The sequence below is a fragment of the Lynx canadensis genome, chromosome E3 (genome assembly GCF_007474595.2).
Source record: "Lynx canadensis isolate LIC74 chromosome E3, mLynCan4.pri.v2, whole genome shotgun sequence".
NCBI classification, from domain to species: domain Eukaryota; kingdom Metazoa; phylum Chordata; class Mammalia; order Carnivora; family Felidae; genus Lynx; species Lynx canadensis.
Genome location: NC_044318.1, coordinates 16,939,433 through 16,958,840, shown reverse-complemented (window position 1 = coordinate 16,958,840; position 19,408 = coordinate 16,939,433). Strand labels below are relative to the sequence as shown.

General features: G+C 43.8%; 1 protein-coding gene across 7 annotated transcripts in view; it reads right to left on the bottom strand.

Moving 5' to 3' along the window:
• Nucleotides 1–19,408, bottom strand: part of ANKS4B (ankyrin repeat and sterile alpha motif domain containing 4B) — a 71,467-nt gene that overhangs the window by 39,588 nt on the left and 12,471 nt on the right. For 3 of the 7 annotated variants that reach the window (XM_032591543.1, XM_032591542.1, XM_032591544.1), the window contains one exon: nt 18,275–18,413. In XM_032591543.1, the coding sequence (XP_032447434.1) occupies nt 18,275–18,413 (139 nt within the window). Of the gene's footprint in view, nt 1–7,721; nt 9,577–11,779; nt 13,500–18,274; nt 18,414–19,408 lie in introns of those variants that run through there. The other 4 variants (XM_032591545.1, XM_030300086.1, XM_030300087.1 and 1 more) reach the window with 3 other exon arrangements.

The window sequence follows — 19,408 nt, the reverse complement described above, 5'->3', positions numbered from 1 at the left end:
TCGGGCAGAACTCAGAAAAGCTAACCGGCTGTGGAACAGCTGCTAGGATGAATACTTGTTGCCATGGTAACCTGGAACAAGTATAAGAGTGATTGAAGAAAGTCACGTTCTCAACTTTGGGTGGTACGCATCCTGCCATATGTGGGGGAGGGGGCCTAGCTGTGTGGGGAGTGAGCTCAAATCCCAAGAGGCTGCTCCTTCACCCAGTGTCTGCAATCTACCTTATCCAGTAAGGATAAGCTGTAATTGTGACACAGGTCTCAGGAGGTAGATGAAGGGCATGTGGGATTCTAACACTCAGCCCAACAGTTCCATGGGTGGAGGTTACAGGGATTGGTAATGGACCTATGAGCCTTGGGAAATCCCCTCTAACATTGAACTTTTCTTTCCTGCCATTCTGCTGACTTGGGTGGTTTTATGAAATTTGTAGGGTTCTAGAATAAGGGCTAGAATAAGGTTTGTGTTCTAGTTCTGTCTCTCTCTTGCTGCATGACTTTGGGCAGATGGAACACAATCTCTGAGTCTACTTCCACATCTGTAAAATGGGAATAAAACTTATTTGGGGGCATCTGGCTGGCTTTGTTAGTGGAGCATGTGACTCTTGGTCTTGAGGTTGTAGGTCCCAGCCCCACACTGGGCACAGAGATTACTTAAAATCTTAAAAAAAACAAAGCCTACTTAGAAAGCATGTGAGCATTCAATAAGATAGTCAATCATCAAGTTCTTGTGTATGTGCTGCCCAGTCAGCATTGGAGCCATCTAAATAAAACTGCAGAGATAAAATTATAAGCAACTGAAGGTAGGATATAACTATGTACTAGGTAACAGGTACTTAGGCATATATTTTGAAAAATAAACATGTCCTGACCCCACCTACTAAACTAGAATCTTTGAGGGGTGTCTAAGCATGTTTAGGCTCTGTGGGAGGCCAAAGAATGGCCCTCAAATATCCATGTCCTAATTTCAGAAACATGTGAAATGTTACCTTCCATGGGAAAAGAGGATTTTGAGTACATGATTAATTTCGGGGTCCTGGATAGGGAAATTATCTGAATTATCCCTGTGGGCCCTAACTTCAATCACAAGGATCCCTGTAAGAGAGAAACAGGGTGAGATCTGACCACAGGAGGACAAGGCAATGTGATGATGGCAGCAGAGACTGGAATGATGCACAGTGAGCACAAGGGAGGAGCTACCAGCCAAGGAAAACAAGTGGACATCAGAAGCTAAATGAGTCCAGGAAAAGGACTCTCCCCTAGAGCCTCCAGAAGGAAATAGCCTCACTGGCATGCATCTTGACTTCAGCCTAGTGAAACTGATTTCAAATTTCTGACCTCCAAAATAAATCAGTTATTTTTAAGCCCCTGAGCTTGTGGTAATTTGTTACAGCAGCAAAAGGAAACTAAAGCAAAGCTGCTCCTGTGAGTCTGACATACACCCCTGGGTAAGAATCGCTGTGTTAAACAAAGCAATTGGTGGCAAACTTTGTCATAGACGTGTTACAAACACACATGGTTGCTCCTATATAGAGTCGAAGAACATGGGAACAGTTTATCATCTCAAGGACTTGGCAAATTCAAGTAGCAACCAGCCTCGTTTCTAAACCATAGTATATCCTGGTGCAATAGAAGAATTGCAGAGAACAGAAGTCCATCCTGATGTGGGAATTTAAGTTGTAACCCGTTGAGTTACCAAAATGCGAATTTCCTTTTATGGTTGTCACTACTGGGTCAATAAGCAGAAAATACATAGAGTTACATTGCTTCTGGCTTGAAGGTGGTGGTGCATGGAGAGGCAAGCCACTTCACTGTGGGCAGGAGGGCAGGACAGGGGCGTCAGCAGAAGGTAGTGTTATGTAAACAGGCTGGAACGCTGGTGGAAACACCAAGCAGCACTTGGAGATTTTGGTGGATCGGAGATTTATTTAACACCGGCGGGCGCAGAGGAGACCGTTTCTCCAAAGATCTGAGCGCTGAATGCAAGTGGGGAGGGTAATTTATAGTTGTCAGCTTCCACATCTGTGGGGGTTTTCACACGCGCAGCAAACAAAGGAAGAAGAACCCGGAGGAGGGGGTCTCTAAACTAGAGACCAGAGTTTGTTTTAGCGCCATCAGCCATTTTGGCATACTTTATTCACTTCTCCAACAGTAGAACATGCAGTGTCCATGGTCTTGGTCATAGCAGCTTCCATCTGATGAGTCAATGGACTCCAGTGTGCATAGGGGGGGCTACTGGGTGGCAGGAGTAACGACTTCTTCTCTTGAGAGTAGATTTCCCTGCCAGAGGTTAGCATTTTGGCTAAGCTTCTTGGTCCTGACCTTTGATCACAGGGCACCTGAAGAACTTTATTTTGTGAATAAACACAACTACAACAGTCATGAGTGCACTGGAACAGACAGTGTAGTGTTGGCTGCTTAATCAGAAAGGGTTTTCTTCCCCCTTTCTTTTACTGTAATACTGTGATTTATAATAAATACATATTTCGTCTTTGTCCAGGTCTAGCACAGAGCTCCTGAAACCCTGGGAATCTCCTAAGTGAAGAGAGAAATCAAGGAGTCTTTTGTAATGTTAATAGACGACTTAAGGAAAGCCCCTAGATAACCAGGGAAGGGGATTTGTTGCCAGGGACACCAACCTCAAATAGACTGTAGAGACCTTCAGTCCTACCCCCTTGATGGGGAGAGAGCACAGAGGTTGAATCAGTCACCAGTGGTCAGGGACTTAACCAATCATGACTGTAAAATCCAAACAGGTGGGGATTTGAGAAGAGTGATGCTTTCAGGAAGGATATGGAAGTTCCTTGTCCTTTCACCATGGCTCTGCATCAATTCCATCTGGCTATTCCTGAATTACATCCTTTAATAATAAACCAGTAATCTAGTAAGTACACTGTTTCTCTGAGTTCTATGAGACACTCTGGCAAACTCATCAAACCCAAGGAGGGTCTCATCAGAACCTCCTATCTGTAGCCAGTCCATTAGGAGGAGCACAGGTGACAACCTGTACTTGTGACTGGCACCTGAAGCAGGGTGGGCTGGGGTGGAGTCAGTCTTATAAGACCTAGACCTTAACCTGTGTGTGGGATCTGATGCCACAGTGACATCAGATAGTTACAGAATTCAGTTAAATTGTAGGACACGAGATGGTGTCAGAATTGCTTGGTGGTCCTTTATCCATTTTGAGTTTATTTTTGTAAATGGTGTGAGAAAGTGGTCTAGTTTCAACCTTCTGCATGTTGCTGTCCAGTTCTCCCAGCACCATTTGTTAAAGAGGCTGTCTTTTTTCCATTGGATGTTCTTTCCTGCTTTGTCAAAGATGAGTTGGCCATACGTTTGTGGGTTGGTGGGAATGCAAATTGGTGCAGCCGCTCTGGAAAGCAGTGTGGAGGTTCCTCAGAAAATTAAAAATAGACCTACCCTATGACCCAGCAATAGCACTGCTAGGAATTTATCCAAGGGATACAGGAGTACTGATGCATAGGGGCACTTGTACCCCAATGTTCATAGCAGCACTCTCAACAATAGCCAAATTATGGAAAGAGCCTAAATGTCCATCAACTGATGAATGGATAAAGAAATTGTGGTTTATATACACAATGGAATACTATGTGGCAATGAGAAAAAATGAAATATGGCCCTTTGTAGCAACGTGGATGGAACTGGAGAGTGTGATGCTAAGTGAAATAAGCCATACAGAGAAAGACAGATACCATATGGTTTCACTCTTATGTGGATCCTGAGAAACTTAACAGGAACCCATGGGGGAGGGGAAGAAAAAAAAAAAAAAAGAGGTTAGAGTGGGAGAGAGCCAAAGCATAAGAGACTGTTAAAAACTGAGAACAAACTGAGGGTTGATGGGGGGTGGGAGGGAGGGGAGGGTGGGTGATGGGTATTGAGGAGGGCACCTTTTGGGATGAGCACTGGGTGTTGTATGGAAACCAATTTGTCAATAAATTTCATAAAAAAAAAAAAAAAAGAATTGCTTGGTGGTATGGGAAACCCCCCACCCCCACCCCGCCCTGACATACACATTGGAGTTGGTCCCAGAATCCTCCTTCTTCTCTCCCCACTCCCTTCTTCCCCAATAAGAGAAATTTGACCTTGTTCTGGAATGGGGTAGTATATCCCCCAGGGGATATACCCAGATTGGGCTAAATAATGAAGATAAAGTCTCATTCCTCTTGCAGATCAGCTACCAGCAAGCATATGATTCTGTTTAATCACATTTATTGAGGGATATTGGAAGGGGGCTTCTGTCTTTTGCTTCCTTGTTTAAAAAAAAAAAAAAGTTATGTAATTCTAGCCCCTTTTCTTCCTGCCTGTGGATGTGGTTGTGTGACATTGTGATTCCTTGAGCTGTGGCAGCCATCTTGTGACCATGAGGAAATAAACCTAATGACGCTATCTGAAAATGATGGAGTAAAAACAGAAAACCTAAATTCCTGACTACTTCATTGTGTTTCCTCAATCAACCCTGGAGTCACTTGCATCTTTTAAAAAGAAAACCACAGGCCCCAAAATGGAATAACTTATGCTAGGCCAAGTTACCAAAACAGAGCTTAATACCTAATCTAATTGCAGTTTCAACCTACGCCAGAAATGTAGTCTTAACTGGTAAATCAGGAATTTTCTAATCAGCACCAATGGGCCCTCTCCCTTCCCCAAAATAAGATGAGATCATCTTTATCTGTGTAAGACCTCCTGCTCTTCCCCTAAGGGAGAGTGACCTTGCCTAAAACAACTTTTTTCTTTTGCTAATAACTTCTTTGCCCTACTCTCTTTCCTATAAAAACCTTCCACTTTGTACAGCTCCTCAGAGATGTACTCTACTTGCTAGATGAAATTCATGAATTGCTTCATAAAACCAATGTGAGAAGTGAGATGATTCATTTTCAAACATACCAAATAAAAGCTGTGCTGTCTAGTTAACCATAGGTTTACAACCTATTGGAAATATGTACAAGCTGCCCACACACACCCCTCCCCCACCCCTTGCAACAATGGAGTCCCCAACGCTTGGACACTTCACTTCCTGGTTATTCCTCCCCTCTCCATTTCCCCAGGCTTATTTTTTGTGGGCTCTGCAATGAGCATGTGCCAAAGAACTGAAGTTCTCTGGATCACCTCAAGGAGTGTACATTTGTTCCAATCAGACCACATGGCCATAGGTGACTTCCAGGTAAGGCTGTCACCTCTGTAGTACTCAGCCAATGAGGAACCAGGGGAGTAACATGCACGCTAGAAGATAAATTGCATGCTATAACTGCCCTGAGTTGTGCCTGTCCATCAGATACCTGCTCTTGCAAGAACTTTGATTGAAGCCTTGCTCACTGTGCTCCAAGTCTCCTAGTCCCTCCTTTTTTTGGGCCAGTGGATTTATTTCTCACAACCAATTAGATCTTCAAATTTACTCAGCTGAAATTTTAACAATCTTTGACGTTGAGTGAGATTCTAAGGATTCCTATTTTTAAAGGGAGGCAGTTTGTTTCTTGTAGGTAAAAAGCACTCAAAATGATTCAGGATTAAAGAACCTTTATTTTTAGGAGAATGACTATAGGTATAATTTGCATCTGTAAGAACACCCCAAGTTATATGTAAGCTATCCTTTGGATTAATAGCCAAATTTGTATAAATCACAAAGAAGAACACCTTCTGTTACATTTATTTTGTTTTGGCTCCCACAAGGCCCAAGAGGACCAGAGTCTTGTTCTGTTCATCTTTGAATTCCCACTGGTCCTCACGTGGGGAAGTGGTTGACCAAAAATATAGTACAAAGAAGTTTGATTCTATGAAAATTAGTAACAGGAAACATCACTAAAATGGAGTCAGGAAGTTTTGGCATGGGGAGTTCCCATGCCCTACCACTCCAAATCAATTGCAGACACAACAGAAGAGATGAATTTTACTGTGAATATGGAACCACTCTACTCTTCCAGGTGGAAGTAGAGATGTTTTCCTCATTTCCTGCCCCCCCCCTCGCCCCCACCAGGCAACAGTTCAACCAATGAGAAGCCACTATACTTCAAACTCCCAGTTTCCTCCAATGGACTTTTAGTTCATAACAGCCTTCCCAATTTACCCCTTCTCTCCTTAAAAAGAGCGTTCCTCAGGGCACCTGGGTGGCTCAGTCCATTCTTGATTTTGACACAGGTCATGATCTCATGGTTGTGGGATCGACCCTGCTCTGCACTGGGCATGCAGCCTGCTTGGGATTCTCTCTCCCTCTGCCCCCGCTTGCATGCTCACCCATACGTGCTCTCTCTCTCTCAGAAAAAAGAGGGGGGGCACCTGGGTGGCTCAGTCAGTTAAGTATCCAACTTCAGCTCAGGTCATGATCTCATAGCTGGTGGGTTCAAGCCCCACACTGGGCTCTGTGCTGACAGCTCAGAACTGGAGCCTGCTTCAGATTCTGTGTTTCCCTCTCTCTCTCTCAAAAACAAACATTTAAAAAAAAAAAAAAAAAAAAAGCATGCCTCTCCCTTGTAACCTGGACTTGCCTACAGTTTTGCTGTTTGTCCCCAATTGCAATTCTCTTTTATTCACAAATAAACCCATCTTTTTCTGGTAAAATAACTGGCAGTATCTATGAGGTTACCAATTCAAAGCAGACAGTATGGTCTCCTCTCTTCCCTACTTAGGAATGGATCCTCCTCCCTTAATTCTGTTAGGGTCACAGGGGCAGGGAAGATGCCAGGAAGCAAGCATGGATGCAGGAAACATGGGTTCTAGCCCTGGTACTGCAGACTTACAGTGTCTGGCCTCAGGTGTGCATCTTCAGGAGAGGACTGAAGAGGCAATCTATTTATTACCTTGTTACCCAAGGTGTGTGGTCTGTGCAAGGCTTCCCCTGGGAGCTGGTAAGCAACGCATAAACTCAGGTCCTGCTCCAGACCTAAGGATTCAGAATCTGCCCTGTAGCAGGACTCCTTGTTACAAATGCACATTAACAATGCACATTAATGGATGCAAGTTAACATTTGATGTGTGAGTCAAAATCTTCTTCCAGTTAGCACTACTCCCTGCTGGCCCAGCTTCATATTGCCTGAACGTGAGCTCCCTCTTCTGGCTCAAAAATTAAGCGCTTTCTTTAGGAAACACTTCTGATCCATTTGTTTTTTTTTTTTTAAGGGTTTCAAATGGGGCTTGAAGCTCCAGCACCTAAACAGGGGCATAAGGGCTGTTTTTTTAAGGGTATCAAATGCGGCTTGAAGCTAGCTCCAGCACCTAAACAGGGGCATAGCATATGTATAGGACCTTGAGTCTCCTCCCGCATTTTGGAAACTTGAACAATGCCTACAGCCAGCCTTGTCATTTCTGCTTTTTTTTTTGGTAATATTTATTTATTTATTTATTTATTTATTTATTTATTTATTTAAAAAAATTTTTTAATGTTTTATTTATTTTTGAGACAGGGAGAGACAGAGCATGAACAGGGGAGGGTCAGAGAGAGGGAGACACAGAATCTGAAGCAGGCTCCAGGCTCTGAGCTGTCAGCACAGAGCCCGAGGCGGGCCTCGAACTCATGGACTGCGAGATCATGACCTGAGCCGAAGTCGGACGCTTAACCGACTGAACCACCCAGGCGCCCCAATTTTTATTTATTTTTGAGAGAGAAAGAGAGAAAGGCAGACAGAGAGAGGGAGACCCAGAATCCAAAGCATGCTTCAGGCTCCCAGCTGTCAGCACAGAGCCCAACGCAGAGCTCGAACCCACGAACTGTGAGATCATGACCCGAGCTGAAGTTGGAGCTTAACCGACTGAGCCACCCAGGTGCCCCATGTCATTTCTGCTTTAACAACAAAGCAGGGAGAGATGAACAAACAGTGCCTGACCTGGCAGGCTGGTGATGGGGTAGTCACCAGCCAGCCCTGAGACCTCTGGCAAACTGTTGGCCCAGTTTCCTCTTCTGCCAGCTGATGAATATGGCATGAAGTTGGAACAGAGTGACCTTGCAAAACTGTTGTGAAAGGTCAAAAATAGTCATCGATGTGAAAGGTCTTTGAAAACCTGAAATGTTTGTTTCACAAACATGAAGGTGTTTTCCTGATGCCGTTACTGTAACTGGCTGCTCTAGCACAGACCTGGCCAACTCCAGCCTCTGATCCCAGACGAACTGTGCCTTGCTTGGCCTAATGCTCTTAATTCTCATTATTTGTCTACATCAAGATTTCTCAACCTTGGCACCAACATTTGGGCCCAGATAATCTTTTTGTAAGGAGGTGTCATATGCACTGTAGGATGGTTAGCAGCATCCCTGGCCTCAACCCACCAGATACCAGCCTCACCCCCTCTTCCAAACACACACACAGTCATGACAATCAAAAATGCCTCCAGATGCTGCCAGACGGGAACAGGCTATAGATCCAGACTTCTTGATCTTTCTAGTCAATGGAAAATGTTGTTCAGGGGCTTCTATGTATAAGGTTATAGGTTACCCAAAGTGAATAGACAGACTTTGTTTCCATCCCCAGAGCACTGGTGGAGAGGAGGCACGTAAGCAGGGTGGGAGGAAGGACAAATGCAAGAGAATAGCACCAAACAAGAGACAATTTCATTGAGCAAGGGTATAATTGTTCCACTGTGTTGTAGCACTTTTATAATCTAGAGATCACTTGCCTCCACCTCCCAAAGATTCTGGGTGGGTAGCATTCTCACTACAGACTGAGGAAGTCAACACACAGAGAGGTTGTCACTTGCTCACCATGCCTGGTCCACAAGGGCTGTACATATAAAGACAGTGCACACAGCAAGACATGACTTCAATTTAAGCTGGACTGTGGAAGGTGGAAATGTTTCAAAAAGGGAGGTTTGGAAAGGGGATGCCCAACACCACTGATTTTCAACTTTTCGGCCACACACATGATGGATAATATCCACCCTGACGACACACCCAAGAGGCACACCAAATTTGTATGTAATCCCTACCCCCTTCCTTTCCTTCAGGAAGGCAAAGAAAGCACTTTAATAATTTGTAATTGTCACAGCTCTTACCAATCACTCAGAGTGTGTGTGTGTGTGTGTGTGTGTGTGTGCACGCACGTGCGTGCACACATAATTTAATCACTCAGGATATGTGTATGCATGCACGCACAGGGGTTCTGGGGGATGCCATGGCATAGGTAAGGTTACTCTCAAATGCTACGTCCTCTCTCTAGCTCCACCTTTTCTCTCCTGCTCAAGGAAGCACAGCAGAACCTCATGAAAGTACCGTTAGTCATTCTCAACCTTCTTGGGACAACTCAGACCTGATCTGCCTTTGCCAGAATGCCGCAACTTCTGGGCTCAATCTCCCTTTTTTTTTCTCTCTTTTCCAACTTCTATTTAAATTCTAGTTAGTTAACATACAGTGCAATATCGGTTGCAGGAGTAGAATTCAGGGATTCATCACTTACCTACGACACCCTGTTCTACACGGAGCAGACTGCAGAAGCTGCACACAAGTGGTAGTTGAAATGGTTACTTCAATGGGGACAATTTTAGGGGAAGCCAATCACTCACATTCCGTTTCATGAAACCGGCGATCTCTGGAGTTCAGTGACATGGCAGCAAAGGATGTGGGTACGGTCGCAGACGGCATCTATTAGGGCATGGGTCCAAATTTCAGAAGGCCTCAAAGGCAGGTTGGAGGAGTGGATATTGAACAGTACACGGGTTACACAGGTGGGTTTTGTAGTCAGGCAGACTGGGCTTGAATCCCACTTGTTTCTGTGTGCCCTTAAAACAGTTTAACCACTCAGTCTTTTGGCTTCTTCATCTCTAAAATGGGTGGTAGTGAGGATGGACTGAAAACGTGTATTGATTTGTAGAGGTTTCAAGATCGCACCCAACATGTGGCAAAAACAGAGACATACTGATAAATTAACATTCTGGCTGTATAAAGTCACAGCTTTCATGCTCTGAGGATAAATTACCTTTCCAAATGAGCCGCACATTGAACTATATCTAAAAAGCAGGCACCTTTTGAATAATGGGTGAGTCCTAACATTCCTCCAAGCTTGGCTAACAACAGGCCTCTTACACGTTCCTGTTGCACTGTTTTAAATGATGGTGCGCTGTGCATTTTAACAACTGTGCCTTATGGGCCCATTCTATGGCAGGCACTCTGCTAGGTTCTGTACGTTATTTTACTTTGTTTGATTGGCAAAGGCCTTGGGCTCTAGGCAATATTATGGGGAGCCTGAATTGCAAAGCTATGATTAGATGCCACATTTCTTGGCAGAATTAGTTGAGTCAGTTCTGCTCTAAACCTTAGTTTCATTTCTAAACTCCAGAGGCTGATGCATACAAAAAATGAGAAGCCAGCAGGGGCAGCTTGTGATGGGTCTCACTCAAGTGTAGTGGGAAAGCACCTTGTACTTGCAGAGTTTGAAGTAAGGATGTTTATATAATTGGAAATGTGTTTTAAAATGATCTCTTGGCTACTCCTAGGAGACCATCTCATAAGATGTCTGTGTAAAGCTCTCAGCACTGAAAATACTCCCAAACATTATATCCTCAGCCCAGACCTACACTCTAAGCCAACAGTCTACTTGATTCATCCTATTGGTGTTAAAGGCGTATCTGACTTAATATAAGCAAAGCAGATTTTGAATATTCACCCAGTCCCCACCTCAGAAAAATAGTGTCTCTGTCTACCCACCGGCTCAAGTTAAAAAAATTTAGGTACCATCCTTATGTCCCCCTTTCCTTCATCATCCACATGCAATCAACCACCAGATGCTGCCGGCTCTCCAAGGGAGGCAGGTCTCCATTACCTCCATCCCAGTATGGTGCCACAACCATCCTCTGCTCTGGGCCTCTGGAGACCTAAATGGCTTTCAGCTCCCAACCCACTGCCTATAGAGTGATCTTTTAACATCCAAGTCTATGTCCCTCTAAACTTTATGGTCTTCCCTTTACTCATTGGTGTAACTTTCTTACTATATGGACCAGTGCACGATGGACTCCTATCCCTATCTCTTTCATCTACCCTTTGCTTACCAGGCCCAGCCACACTGACAGTTCAATTTTTCCAGTCTCTGGGCCTTTGTGTCCCTGTGCCTTCTGCTGGGAACACGCAGCCCCAGCTCATGGCATGGCAGTAACTTCTCATTCTTTGGTTCAGAGAAGAAATCCTTGCTTGCTGTGACTAAACTGGCCTCCCACAGTTATTTATCACCCTTTACTTTCATTGATATGCTTGTCACAATCTAATACTTTGTCTGCTTGTTGTAGCAGGTAGACTCTAAGGTAGAGCCCATGATCCCAACCTGTGGTACACATGCCTTTGTGCGATCCCATCCTTTCAAGTGTGGTTGGGACCTGTGATTGCTTCTAACCCACAGAATACAGTGAAAGTGACAAGATGTACGTGATTATGCTACATAAGAATGTAATGTCTGCCTTGCTAAGAGACTCTCTCAGCGGCTTTGAAGAAGCAAGCTGCCAGGTGTGAAGTCCCATACAGACTGCAGGGAACTGGATGCTGCCAGTGACCATGTGGGCTTGGATGTGGATCCTTCCCCAGGTGAGCCTCAAATGAGAACCTAGCCCTGGCAGGTTCTTTCAAAGGACCCAGCTGAGCCAGGACTCCTAACACACTGAAAATGTGAGTTAACATATGCTCTTTTAAGTCTATAGTTTGTGGTAAACTGCTATACAGCAACATTTAATACACTTGTTAAACAACTCCTGTGTTAGAAAGTGAACTTCAGGACTGGGGACCTTTTCATTTTTCCATTACTGGAGCCTCAGAACCCAGCTGGGTAGATACCATCGACAGAAAATAGCAGACCCTTGCATGAAGAAAAGAAACATTTAATAAATACCAACTGTTAATACTGGCAAGAAAGGGCACCTCTTGTTCTCAAGTAGAGGTAAAACCACCTTTAGGGACAGGCATGACAGTCAAGGGATTCAGAAGTTTCCAGATGAAGGCCTTTATGCCCTATCACAAGTAGCAGGCTTATTATTTTAGTTTGTCTGCCCAGTAAATATTTCCTCTCCTTCTCATATTCTTTTGGGAGTATGCACACCATCCTGTGTGAAACCAGTGGACCTGACCTAAACCATTCCTGGTTCCCATGAACCTATGTCCCAGCCCTGCCCTATCAACAGAGTCTAACCTCCTGGCCACTGTGATTGGTTCAGGGTTGCTCACATGACCCAAGTCTGTCCAATCAGAGCCAAGCCCAGAACATCTGCTTGTACTGTTGGAAAAGAGCAGCTTTCTTACCAGTGCAGAGTGCTGACTGTAGGGTTGATGTAAAGCCAGAGTTGCTGGGACCCCAGGTAAGGAGGGCCTGACTGGAAAAGGAGCTCACACGGAGGAAAGTAGGGCTGAGGGCTGAGAGAGATGCCTCAAAGCACCACTGGATCCGGCAGTACCTGAAAATCTAACCCCTGGCTTTTTAGTTGAGTGAAATGAACTTCCCCCTTCTGCGCCCCACTTTTTAAAGCCACTTTGGGTGGAGTGTCTATCACAAACCCTATTACCTGGGATCTGACATGAAATCAACAGAGAAGGAATAAGCAGGTATGATGTCTTGGGGGTGAAATAAAGAGTTAAGAAGCTCATCTAGATAAATATTTAATAAAATGCCACAGCAGACCACTGAAGTAGAAATCCCATGGGATTTTAAAAGTTTGTGTAATCCTTTAGCATTCCATAGGACTTTTTACAGATGTGGCTTAACAAGTTCCTGAAAACAATACAAAAGTGTCAAGTGCAAGTATTTTAGAAAGTAACAGCACTTAACAGTACTCAACAAGGGAACTAAGCCTTTAGACTTTTTCAAAAGTGCCCTTGGCCATAAAGTTAACTTTGGACTGTATTTTCCAGCTTTGTCTGAGAGGCCATAATTACCAAATTTTGCTAGTTTTTCTGATACAAAGCTAATAAGGCAGAAGAATTTGTTCTGTTTTCGATCACTTTTGCCACCTCGTTTCAAGGAAGTGAAGAAATAAACAGCTTCCTCATTTCAGAAAGAAAGAAAAAAAGAAAGGAAGCAAGGAAGGAAGGGGAGGGAGGGAAGGAAGATAGAAGAAAAAAAAAGAAACCATAGTTGCCCCAGTTGGGCCCTTGGACAAAAGATTGGAGTCTTTGGGGTCAAGCTGCTGGCTGTAAGGAGTGGGGCCAAAGTCAAGACCGCACACTGGAGAGGAGTGAAAGGTGGGAGGAGCTGCCAAGCCACTGCAATTTTCAGCTAATTCTCACATGAGGGTGGGTCAGCCAACAGAACCACAGGGACTCAAGAGCAACTGATCACCAAGTGGCCTCAAGTTGCCCCCGCAGGATCCTACAAATAAGAGAAAAGGCTAGAGGACACATACAGGGAGTGTTTGACCACCCAGCCCCCATCTGAGTCAATCCTAAGGGTTGAGTATGATCCACAGACTTCGAGAAGTGCTTGCAAAAAGCTCTGGCTCCGCTCAGCCGATCATTCCTGGTAGAGCCCCTCTAAGTCTGCGGACTTCATAGCAAGCTGACAGTCGCCACCGGAGTTTTGTTGTGTTAACAGTCTGTTTGGTAACAAGAGGAAATGGTTAGCCCTACGGCCTCTTTATTTATTTTTTATTTTTTAAAATGTTTATTTTTGAGAGAGAGAGACAGAGCATGAGTAGGGCAGGGGCAGAGAGAGAGACACACAGAATGTGAAGCAGGCTCCAGGCTCTGAGCTGTCAGCACAGAGCCCGACGCGGGACTAAAACTCACCAACAGTGAAATCATGACCTGAGCTGAAATTGGATGCTTTAACCGACTAAACCACCCAGCCACCCCATGTTTATTTATTTTTTAATGCTTATTTATTTTTGAGAAAGGAAGAGAGAGATAGAACATGAGTGGGGGAGGGGCAGAGACAGAGGGAGACAGAAAATCTGAAGCAAGTTCCAGGCACTGAGCTGTCAGCACAGAGCCCGATGCAGGACTCAAACTCAGAAACAGTGAGATCATGACCTGAGCCGAAGTTGGATGCTTAACTGACTAAACCACTTGCCACCCCATGTTTATTTGTTTTTTAATGCTTATTTATTTTTGTGAGAGACAGAGACAAAGAGAGAGAGAGAGAGAGAGAGAGAAAACGTGGGTGGGGGAGGGGCAGAGAGAGAGGGAGGCACAGAATCTGAAGCAGGCTCCAGGCTCTGAGCTGTCAGCACAGAGCCTGACACGGGGCTTGAACCTATGACCCATGGGATCATGACCTGAGCCAAAGTCAGAGGCTTAACCAACTGAGCTACCCAGGCATAGGGCCTCTTTAAAGAGCTTTAATGCTGAGCATGCACAAAACTGAATACAGGACTTTCTTTGTTGGTTTGTTTTTAGCTGCTTCTTGAAACACCAGATTTGAGGCTTTACCATTTACAGATGGAAATTGATGGCACAAGAGGTTAAAATGACTGAGTTAGGGGTAGGGATTATGGCCCTTCCCCCTATCCTAATTTGGACACTGCATTTTCTCAGTGTATTGTTCACATTCTCGCAATAATCCAGTGATTGTTGGAGTAACCCTATTTTACCAGTGAAAGAAAACTGAGAACAGAGAAGTTAAGCAGCTTGTTCAAGATCACACAGCTAAAAAATGGCAGAGCTGGGATTGAGACCCATATCTTCTGATTCCAATTAATCCGCTGTTTCTTGACATCTTCAACAGAAGAGAGGTAGGGGGCAAAAAGGAAGACAAATAGGTCTTTTTTAGCCCCTGTGATGGCAAGTTTCTGAGGGGAGTGAGAGTGGAGATAGCATTATCAATATTAAGTACATCTATAGGTTATCTTTGAATTTCAAATACCTTTGCCAACATGGACACCCCAGTGCGGAAAACTGTGGCATACACCAGAGTTTGGCTGACCAACACAGCCGAGAAAACAGCACTCCATCTCACAGCCTCCTTGCCAGCTTAGAACAGCCAACTGACACAATTCTAGACAAGGAAGTCAGCTTGGGCAGGATGGGGAGAGGTCCTAGGAAAAACTGCACTTACTTGATAAAAAATGGTCAGACTCAAGTGGTGAGGGAGGTCTCATTTTTTTTTTTCTCCCTTCATCCTGCCTTGAATGTTCTTGGTGTAGCCAGAGCCACAACAGCTTTCTTGTGGCCATGAGGTCACAAACCAATGGGCTAAGCATGGCAACACCAAAAGACATAAGGTGGCTGGTATGTAGATGACACCATGCAGTTAATCCATTTTCTTAAGGACATCTTACAGTTTTATTCCCTTTTTTCTTTTTCAAAAATTTTAGCTGCATATTATCTTTTGTTTTAAGGTCAAGATCCCATTTGCATCATGGAATAAAGTGAACAGTTCCTCTTTCTTCCCCCTATGCTTTGGAACATTCAGTAAGAGGTTTCTTGAGTTTAAGAATGCACTAGTGCAAGGGTTTTCAGGTGACAACTATTTTCATAGTAATATAATATGCTCAATGCCTTTGTTGCTCTCATTCTCCACAAAGGAACAGTGGAGTGTGTTTTTTAAGCTTATTTTTGAGAAAGAGAGAGAAAGCACAAGTGGGGAAGAGGGAGAAAGAAAGGGAGACAGAGGATCCAAAGGGGGCTCTGTGCTGACAGCAGAGAGCTCGATGCGGGGCTTGAACTCACAAACCGCGAGATCATGATCTGAGCCTAAATCAGAAGCTTGACTGACTGAGCCACTCAAGTGCCCCAACAGTGGAGTTTTCACAGTATATGTGGAACATCTGCATGACTCCATGAACCAATATTCTCCAAATGAGCAATGCATGAAGTTAAAAAACACGCACCATAGAAGATCTAATAAAAGTGCAAGACAGACCAGTAGATTTTAATATAATGAACTACAAAAAGTCACATTTCAGTTAACCTTTGCGAAACTACCACATATTGAGTTTTGGTGTACTATCAAAGAACATCCACAGTCATCTGAAAAAGCTTTTCCTCTCTTTGTCAGTCACACATTTGTGAGGCGGGGTCTGCAAAACCCAGCTGACCTCTATTAAGGAGACCTTAAAGATCTTTGTAACATGTAAAACAATGCCACTTACTCATTTCATTTTGTAATGGGAAAATGTTACTTATAAAGATGTTATTTACATCAACTGGTAAAACTGCTCTTTTTAAAGGAATAAATATTTTTTGAATTTGTTAATTTCTACTACAGTAATTATTGGTACATTTAAACCACATGAACAAAAACTTGGGGAGATTCAGTAGTTTTAAGAAGGTAAAATGGGTCATTTTAAGAAGGTAAAAAGCTTGAGAACCACTGCCCTAAGAAAACAATCAGTCCAGGGGTCTTGGTTGGGAGGAGAAGAGGGCTGTAAGGAGATAAAGGAGAAATCTTGGGTATCTTTTTTTGTGTGTTTGTTTTTGAGAGAGAGAGACAGAGTGCGAGCAGAGGAGGAGTAGAGAGAGGGGGGCACAGAATCCAAAGCAAGCTCCAGGCTCCGAGCTATCAGCACAGAGCCTGACATGGGGCTCGAACCCACAATGCTGAGATCATGACCTGGGCTGAAGTTGGATGCTCAACTGACTGAGCCACCCAGGCATCCCTCTTGGATATCTTTTTACTCTCTTTGTTGACAAGTAGGTGGTATTCAGGTTTTGCTACTTCCTGCGGTATAGCAGAGCAGGGTTCAGAGGTGGGGAGAAATTTTGGCTCAGAAACATTAGCTTTAATAAGCCACATTTTGGCTAATATTTTTCCTTTTATCTCCTTTGAGACTGATAGTCATCAAAACAATTTAGAGAAGCTGAATGTAACTCCAGGGACATCAACCAGGCAAGCCTATGACAACCACCCCTGAGGTATTTTAAATTATACCTACTTCACATTTTATTTTCCAACATGAGTAACAAGAGGATAACACTTTGGTAAGAAGTTCAAGGGCTAGTCTATAGAAAAATAAAATTCAGGATGTAGGTTCTTTTAGGGCAAGGGTTGGCAAATCCCTTGGGCCAAATCTGGCCTGCTGCCTGTTTTTGTAAATAAAGTTTTATTGGAACACAGCCATGCTCACTTGTAGGCATGTAGCCACCTGTGCTACAACAGCACAGGTGAGGAGTTACAACAGAGACCACATGGTCTGCAAAGCCTAAAATAAAGTATTATCATCTGGCCCCTTACAGACATTGTTTGCTGACTCCTGTTTTGGAGTCACTTTGGAATCTTGGTTAAGAAGCTTTAGAGTTAAGTGACTTGTAGAGTTAAGTAACTTGTAGAGTTAAGGGACTTGTATAAGTCCCTTCTCTGCCACACTTTGCTTTGGGACTTGGCTTCATTTAGTTGTCATAGATTGGAGCTAGTACCTGCCTCACAGGGTGGTTGTGAGGATTATATGAACTAAGGCCTGGAAAGCGCATAACAGAGTCCCAGGCACAGAGCAAGTGCTTGATGGGTAGCTGCTGTCATCAATTAAGCAAGAGCTTAAATGAAGCATAATGGACAGCCCACTTGGGACTTAGATTCTAAATTCATCAAGGAGAATGGATAAAAATCAAGCATTAAAAAAAAATCATCTCTAGGGGCTCCTGGGTGGCTCAGTCAGTTAAGCGTCTGACTCTTGATTTCAGCTCAGGTCATGATCTCATGGTTGTGGGATCAAGCCCTGCGCAGTACAGAGCCTGCTTGGGATTCTCTCTCTCCCTCTCTGCCCCTTCTGTGCTCTCACACACTCTCTCTCAAAATAAATTTAAAAAAACATTAAAAAAAAAAATCTCTGAAAATCCCTTAGGAGGGCAGTCCATTATAGACAAACATACTGTCTTACACTAATCTCAGTATGGCTGGTTTTCCCTCTAGCATTTAAATACATCACTGTTCCTTCAGTGAAGGCCCAGATGAAGTGTAGCTGGCATTTAGGAGCCACAATGTAGGAACATAATCCATGTAATCAAACACAAGATAACACACTCAGTATGGTGAGATACACACACACACACACACACTCTGAAGAGCAAAGGGAATGAAGACAGACTTTGGGAACAGCAGATTTGTGGCCCCCTGCATCATCCTGAGGTACATGCATGCTGAGTATTTCCGGTTGCCCCCCGCAAAAACCCTTAATTTGAATTTTTGTAAATTTAATGGTATCTTTTAAAAGGAATCAGTAACAATTACTTCAGAGTTGCCATGACAACAAAATGAGTAATTGTGTGTGGTGGTTGTTTGAAACGCCATCGTAAATTCCCATGTGATGTCTGATGTATATGGAATAAGGAACACCTGCCTCTCACAATTTTACTAACCAAATAGGGTTAAGGTATTATTTGTGAAAATCCCCCAAATGGTAAAGATTAAATTATTGCACTGACATGTATTTACCTGGGAGAAAACCAGTAGTTGACAAGGCTGGAGACCATCACGTAGGACACCATGATTGTCCCCGACATGACGAGTGACACAAAGCTCAAGCCACAGAGGACACAAAGCAGTGAGAGGCCACCCACAGAGATGACCAGTCCTAGAAGAAAGCATAGTTAGGAGAAGCATTCAGCTAAAACAGATTGAAAGCTACCAGACCCAAGGCCACTGTGCTTATGACAGTTAACTCAGACTTTTTAAGTGAGATTTCCCATAAAGATCCAGGTTTCCAGCATCACTTTAAAAGAAGGTAATCTAGGGGCACCTGGGTGGCTCAGTCGGTTTAGTGTCTGACTTCGGCTCAGGTCATGATCTCACAGTTTGTGAGTTTGAGCCCCTCGTCGGGCTCTGTGCTAACAGTTGAAAGCCTGGAGCCTGCTTTGGATTCTGTGTCTCCCTCTCTCTCTCTCTGCCCCTCACCTGCTTGCTCGCTCGCTCTTTCTCTCTCTCTCTCTCAAAAATAAATAAAACATTAAAAAAAGACTAAAAAAAAGGAGGTAATCTAACCACCCAAGTGGGCATCACTGCAAGGCAAATACCCTTTTCCTTGCCTTGGGAGTGGTCAAATAACTCAGGACTCCATCCTCATGGCTACAGTGATATAATTTCAGAGACGGACCTTGCAAAGGAAGGAAATCAGACAATATAAATGGATGTGCTGCCTTTTTACAAAGATTTGCAAAATCCTGGATCAGTGTTTTTCCAAGTGTGGCCAACAACCACTGTATCAGAATCAGATGCATCAGGAAGGCTTGTAAAATTTCAGATTTTTGGACCCTGCTCCAGAACTACTAACGATCTCTGGATGAAGCCTAGAAGTCTGTATCTTCAAAAACACAAGTAAGACTTAAACACACTCAAGTTCCAGACTACTGTTCTAAAGGCTTTATATATGCTGTTCCTCCTGTTTAGAAAGTCTTTACTTCCCCAAAGGAAACAAGAGTTGTTACAGATCTATAAATCCTGTTCTCTGTTAAACTTTGCATGATACACCAAAATGCAGTGGTTCTCTTCCCCTCCTTAAATTTACTTTTGCTGCAGTACTCATTCATTCCTCCACTCATTCATTCATCCGTCTCTCTATCTGTCAATATT